This window comes from Ostrinia furnacalis, unplaced genomic scaffold (assembly GCF_004193835.3).
Source record: "Ostrinia furnacalis isolate ACB-3 unplaced genomic scaffold, ASM419383v2 OfSCF1638, whole genome shotgun sequence".
NCBI classification, from domain to species: domain Eukaryota; kingdom Metazoa; phylum Arthropoda; class Insecta; order Lepidoptera; family Crambidae; genus Ostrinia; species Ostrinia furnacalis.
The window spans coordinates 476,501-483,870 of NW_021131877.1; the positions used below are offsets into that span (position 1 = coordinate 476,501).

Sequence of the window (7,370 nt, forward strand, 5' to 3'; positions counted from 1 at the left end):
AGTTGTCACTTGGCTTTTATATTAAGAACTATCGAGACTTCCCACCCCTTTGTAAGAAAAATAAGACGTAGTCGACCCCCCTTAATCGTCTTACGTAATAAATGAATGGCCAAGACCCCACCTAAATAATCTTGAATTGCGTCAATTGCTTATTAATTACATTTAGTTGTCAACGCTAATCTCGATAATTATTATGTAGGGGATTAGGAACCCTGATATGGTGGAGATGTTTTTAGTATAAAATGGTGGACAGGGCAGTACCATTAGTAGTAGTAATCCAATATGGTTGGCTTCAAGGTAGCTGTTCTACTCTTCGGCTTGGCATCCGCCTCTGGTAAGCATTCTATCTATTTACCTTATCATTGTCAGGTAGCTAAAAGCTCATAAGATTTCAAAGGTTGCTGTGCCCTAACTGGGTCTACATTGATCTGCTTGAATTGTAAGACAATTAAGTATTGAGTATTGAGATAGGACCCCTTAATATTGATGTTTATTGTCCGTGGTGCATATGTTTGATTATTCTTCTTCTTTGTCGCTACACTCTTGCCAGAGTGGTCGTGGTAGTCACACTAGGTCCGGTGGCAAGTCTCACAATTCGTCGATATTCCTCCCGCACTGCAGCCTTTCTTGTGCACTCGTGGAGTGGACCATTGAGTGCGGTTTTGATCTGGTCAGTCCAGCGCATGGGCGACCTGCCGCGCGCCCTTGTGCCCTCAACCTTCCCCTGCACGTTTGTATATGTATATGTTTGTTAAAGGTTACTAAACCTTTGCTTGTCACCTGTCATCCGCTTTGCAATGGAGGGAAGTCGAACCTTCTTCGAACTCCTCCTATGTTCTTGATTAAATTCGTTGCGGGTCCAATGACAGTTTGACTTTCCCTCGGGACAAACTTGACCTTCACTGGTTGGGTTATTGGCGGTCAAGTTGTAGATCCTGGCTACCCAGGAGTTGCAGCGGTGGGAACGAGAGGTGGGAATAGTCCCGTTATTCTGTCTATCTATCTATCTGATTTTGTGGTCTCTTCCATTACATTACATGGACGTTTCTATGGTCTATTAGGAAAAGAGTAACAGGACTGTCCCCTGTCGTTCCCGCCGCTGCAACTCCTGTGTAGCATGCGCGCGGTCTTTTCACTCACTCATCACCATATTTCAGAAACTACAAGTGCTAGCAATCTCGAATTTTGCATGGGTGTTCCTTTTAGAACGTCTAGTGAGCCTAGACGGTATTTTGCAAAAATCAACTCCCAAGGGGGTAAAAAGGGGGTTGGAAGTTTGTATGAAAGTCCTCAGTTTTTGAAGTTTTTTTTTATGCTAGACAAGGCAGGTATTTGACCGCAATCGCACCTGGTGTTAAGTGAGATGCAGTCTAAGATGGTACATATCTGTAAGTACCTATTCACTCTCGCCTTGAAAACGTGTGTGAAGTAAAGTGAAGTGGTTTGTAACTGATCATAAACAAGAGTGTAATCTTCTTAATTTTTATATTTACAGCCCTTCCTCAGCCCGCTGACGAAAGGTGGGGCGACCAGCCCTCATGGTGGCCTGACTCCTTCCCGTGGCCCCCAGCGCTCCCAGACCAGTGGCCTGACAGGCCTGAATGGTGGCCCGACTCCCTCGCCTGGCCCCCGGCGATCCCAGACCAGTGGCCTGACAGGCCTGAATGGTGGCCCGACTGCGCCTCCTGGCCTCCTGCGGTGCCCGAGCAACTCCCTCCCAACTGCTGGCCCGAACACTGGCCCTGGCCCCCGGCGCTACCCGAGCAATGGCCCGACCAACCCTCTTGGTGGCCTGATGCGCTCCCCTGGCCTCCAGCGCTACCTGACCAGTGGCCCGACAGGCCCCAATGGTGGCCCGAAGCGCTCCCCTGGCCCCCTGCTCTCCCTGAGGACATCCCATGGCCCCCACCAGGCGTCGACACCGACAGGATCCCTTACATTCCCTCCAGGGATAACCAGTTCCATCTTTTCACCAGGTAACTGTTTATTAATGTATTTACTCTATTTGAACCATCATTATTTCATCATCAGGTCATAATAATGGAGACTCCACTGCAGGAGAACGACTCTCTCTAATTTACCAAAGGTATATGGAGGATTTAGCACTCCCTAAGCTAGGACCAAAGTGCAGTCACTAGCCTGCAGAATCGCTAAAATCAAGTGGCAGTGGGCGGGGTACATACATAGCTCGTAGAGCTGATGGCCGCTGGGGCAGAAAAGTTCTCGAGTGGCGACCACGAGACCGGAAGACGTAGTGTGGGCAGTAGGTCTCCTACTAGGTGCAACGACAAACTGGTGAAGGTCGCGGGAGGTGCCTGGATGCGGGCGGCGCAGGACCGGTCTTTGTGGAAATCCTTAGGGGAGGCTTTTGTCCAGCAGTGGACGTCTTTCAGATGAAACGAACGAATGCTAGGCATATGGGTTGTTTTAGAAATGTACAATTTCCACCTTCTCTTCCAGGAACAACCAGTACCTGAGCCAGCCTCTTATCATCAACAATGCTAACCTCCTTAGCTCTTCAAACTACAACGCCGGTCGCAGAACCGTGATCCTCGTTCACGGCTACCAGGGTTCTGCCACCGCTGCCTTCAATGCTGTGCTTGTACCTGGTATGTTCTGTTCTGCTAGAAAAAGGATGCTTTTAATGTGTATTACGAACGATCCCTTTTGAAAGAAGGATTTTTTTATGCATAACAAGGCAGGCATTTGACCACAATCGCACCAGGTGTTAAGTGGGATGGACATAATATCTGTCCTGTAAGTGCCTATTCACTCTCGCCTTGAAAAGGCCCGGATTATAGTCTTCGGGAAAAACAGCAGCAGGCAGCGAATTCCAGTCCCTGTTTGCATAATAAAAGAGTCATCGAAACGCTTAGTGCGAGCTGGTGGGATAAAGACTATATAGGGATGGTTCTTCGATGGTTCTTTCTCAAAATTACGGGACTATTCCCACCTCTCGTTCCCACCACTGCAACTCCTGTGTAGCCAGGATCTACAGCTATCTCAAAATTAGTAAATTCTTCTTCTTCTTCTTCCAGCTTTCCTCGCCGCTGATGACGTGAACGTGATCATCGTTGACTGGAGCAAGGGTGCCAACTCCCACGTCGCTCTCTCCACCTTCTACTCTGTTTTGTCTGGTAAGTCACTCCAATACGAACGAGAGAATCAACATTATTTAATTAGAATTAGGTAGGTAGGTTAAAAATCAATTGAACATGTTTTTAATAGCAATGTCTTCAACTTCAACATCGGCTAGTTCTTGACTGCTGCCAAAAAGTACCTTTAGCATTTTTCCACCACCACCACCACACCCAGCTTTTCTTGGAGATCCACTTACTACGTTTGCTGATTCACGATCGCCATTCAGAAGCTATTTTTTCTTCTTCGTCACTACGCTCTTGCCCGAATGGTCGTGGTCATCACACTCGGCCCGGTGGCAAGCCTAAAATCCGACGTCATTCCTCCCGCACTGCAGCCTTTCTTGTGCACTCGTGGAGTGGACCATTGAGTGCGGTTTTGACCTGGTCAGTCCAGCGCATGGGTGACCTGCCGAGCGCTCTTGTGCCTTTAACCTTCCCTTGCACGACAAGTCGTTCAACAGAAGCGACTTTTCCACGTGTAAGTAATATGGCCAAAGAAAGTGAGAATACCACTTTGAGCGATGGAAGAAAGACGCTGTTTGATATCAAGTTCTTGGACGATTGAGACGTTTCAACCGTTTAATGATAATATCTTGGACATTTCCAGGAAACTTCGTCGCGCGCTTCACAAGATGGCTGACGCAGCAGTCTGGCGCCAACCTGGCTGACTTCCACATCGTGGGGCTCGGTCTCGGAGGTCTTAACGCTGGCTTCATCTCCAGACGTCTGAACAGCGAAGTTGGATACGTCACCGGTAAGATTTATCATCATCATCATTTCAGCCATAGGACGTCCACTGCTGAACATAGGCCTCCCCCAATGATTTCCAAGTTGATCGATTGGTAGCGGCCTGCGTCCAGCGCCTTCCTGCTACATTTCTGATGTCGTCAATGTGCCCTACCAATTGCCACGTCAGCGTGCTAATCCCTCGGGCTATGTCAGCAACTATAGTTCGTTTACGGATCTCCTCATTTCTGATTCAATCTCGTAAAGAAACACCGAGCATAGCCCTCTCCATAGCACGCTGTGCAACTTAGAGCTTCTGTATAAGGTTAATTATTATTATGGTTTTCATTATTATCATTATTATATTTGTATTTACCAAAGGCAAATAGAGGATCTAACTTAGGGACTACACATTTAACAGAGAACGGGCAGCAGCGCTCTCTGATAAACATCACGCTCCCTCGCCCTTTGGGTGACCTTGAGCCTTCTAATAAGAAGCATATGAAGTCATTATTCAGCTTGTGGGATATGATGCTCAACCACAATAAGGAAGCTAGATGTTAGTGCTTCCTTCCGAGCGGGTGTTATGCTCGGGGACCAAGGTCCAATGTACACCATCTTGGTTTGTCTATATAATATATATACTTGGCAGGATATAAAACTCCGTCACCGCGATGCAGGTTTGTATGAGCGGCGGAGTGTGCCATAGTGAAGTAGTAACAGCGCCATATGTTGGTCACTAGTTTGTAGTGGCGTCGCCACAAGCTCTACAGCTCTGTTATAACCAACCGACTTTTTCCAGCCCTGGACCCCTCCGGAGTTCAAAGATTCAGCGGATTGCTGCCCGCCCTCAACCCCACAGTCGCGCAGTATACCGAAGTGATCCACACCGACGTGCAGGGCCAAGGCTACCGCAACCCCTTGGGGGATGTCGACTTCTACCCCAATGGGGGAGGCTACATGCCTGGATGTGGCGGCGACAGTGAATGCAACCGCAACAGGTAAGATTGTTTGGCAACAGAGTAGAGTCATCAGCTTTGGTCGATTCCTTTTGACGCCACAGTAGTGTCATAGATTGATTACTGTAGCCATGTGAGGGCACATGATAGGGCAGCCCAGCGTAGCCCTCTTATTGCGGACTAAGGGAATTTTGTCGTAGTTACCGTAGCCGAAAGCGGCTTGGGAGTATAATATATGTATAGTGTCATAGACTCGTTAGCCTTAGTAGATGGTTTAGTCTCTCTAACCTTGGCTGATGCATACTGCAAACAATATAAATGTCAAAGTAGTCTTCAATCCCTTGAATGATATGATATAAGAGCAAAATAATTAACCTTAGTTTACCTTTACACTAACTGCTTGCTAACTTTGAATGACGCCATAGTAGTGGTGTCACATCGGTGTCACAAGCATTCCTTAATACCTTTTACATGACTCCAAAGTCGTGTCATCAGCTTTTTCGGCAGTATTCTAAGCTCTAAAACTTGAAGAAAATAGGTTTATTCTTCTTCTGACCTGTGTCCTTTTTCCAGGCCTGTCTACTACCTTAATACCTTCCACAGTATACTCATTAGCCTTGACAAATTTTTGAATGACGCCACAGTAGTGTCATCAACTTTTATTCGCTATCTTTCTGCAGCTCTAGAACTTGAAGAAAATTGATTTATTCTTCTTCTAACCTGTGCCTTTTTTTCAGGGCCGTTTACTACTTCGCTGAGTCTATCCAGACCGGTGGCTTCACCGGGATTGAGTGCGCCTCCCACCAGGAAGCTCTTAGCAGCAGCTGCAACGGAGCCGGCAGACTGAACCTTGGTGGACTTGCTCCTAAGACTGGGTATGTCATCATCCAACCAGTTGTCTAGGACAGCGGTTCCCGACCGAATGGTGGTCCACGGAACCCTGGGGTTTCGTGGTGACCGACGTTCGCTCGCACCGACTTGTTTACGCACAAGGGAGGGGCAGGGCGTGCGGGCGGAGTAGTACGGGGGTTCCGCTAGGAAAAGTATAATCAATTAGGGTTCCTTGGCAAAAAAAATTGGGTAACCCTGGTCTAGGACTATCTCGTTCCTGGACTGGAAAACTTAGTAACTAAAGTACGGCCAACTAGCAGCGATACAAAAGGTCGATTCGACTGTCGAACTGACAATCTATTCTGTCTCTTCACATCGTGTGTATTTGTCGTAATGTCTCGTTCTCCCGCCAAAATATGTCAAAGTCAAACCCCTGCTATAGATGACCCACGCTGAACTGTCCCGCCAAACTCAATGACAGGGGGGCGCTACCATCGTTCAACTATATGGTTTCCAACATGGCAAAAATCTGAACCAGCGATCCGGTATTGACGGTGGCGCCCCACTGTCAATGTCATCGACAGGACAGTCCAGTATTTTGGAACTATATTCCAAATGACCATGACATTGGGTTTTTTACATTTGGTATCGCTTCTCGTTGGCCGTACTTTAGGTGGGCTTTCGATGGTCATCTGGAATTGGGCAAATTCTTACTTTGTCCAGCTGCGAACTGTTTAGCTTCACAGAGGAACTGGCTATCTTACGTTCAACTGCCGAAACAATGCTGGGAATATGTTTATTCTGATTTGGGCTGTCTGACTGACTGATCCAGAATCATAGTTAGCCTTTGCTAAAATTTGACTATTCCCACCTCTCTTTCCCACCGCTGCAACTCCTGTGTAGGTTACTAAACCTTTGTTTGTCACCTGTCATCCGCTTTGCAATGGAGGGAAGTCGAACCTTAACTTCGAACTCCTCCTATGTTCTTCTGATTTATTTAGTTGCGGGTCCAATGACAGTTTAACTTTCCCTCGGGACAAACTTGACCTTCACTGGTTGTGTTATTAGCGGTCAAGCTGTAGATCCTGGCTACACAGGAGTTGCAGCGGTGGGAACGAGAGGTGGGAATGGTCCCGTAACTCCTGTGTAGTCAGGATCTACATATTTTGCTTATTCTGTTCTCTTCTTTACAGATCCAAGGGTGTCTACTGGGTTGGCACCAACGCCTCTCCCCCCTTCTCCCAGGGCTAAGCTTCGTTCAATTAGTTATTTATTAAGCTTCTAACTAAGGAATAAATAAAGAAATGCTTTGCTCTGAAGTTTTTGTATTATTTACTAGCTAAGCCCGCGAATATTACCCGTTTTAGTAACATTTTTCTTTACTGCTCCGCCCCTATTGGCTGTAGGGTGATGTTGTGTAGCCTAAATCCTTCCTCGATAAATAGGCTATCCAACACAAAAATATTTTTTCAACTCGGACCAGTAGTTCCTGAGACCGACTACAAAAACACTAAAAAATAATAAAATCATTAGTTTTTTGTTTACAAGAACACTTATTATCACCAGCTTAATAACTTCGTAAAATAGGTAACATTACATTTTCACAAACACAAAATACAGAAAGTTATCAAGATATTTGTGTAATGGCGCAGTTACATTACGCGGGAATTGATCGAGAAGAAGCGCGAACACGCACTTCGAAGTATGGGCGACC

The 7,370-nt window shown here is 46.7% G+C and overlaps 1 protein-coding gene across 1 annotated transcript; it reads left to right on the plus strand.

The window, feature by feature from the left end:
- Positions 1–259: 259 nt before the first annotated feature.
- On the plus strand, positions 260–6,975 carry LOC114353206 (lipase member I-like). Its single transcript, XM_028305091.1, has 8 exons — positions 260–334; positions 1,496–1,976; positions 2,461–2,609; positions 3,039–3,137; positions 3,748–3,894; positions 4,669–4,867; positions 5,563–5,700; positions 6,850–6,975. Exons 1-8 carry the CDS (start codon positions 283–285, stop codon positions 6,905–6,907), a joined length of 1,323 nt encoding a protein of 440 aa, XP_028160892.1. The 5' UTR covers positions 260–282; the 3' UTR covers positions 6,908–6,975.
- Positions 6,976–7,370: the final 395 nt, after the last annotated feature.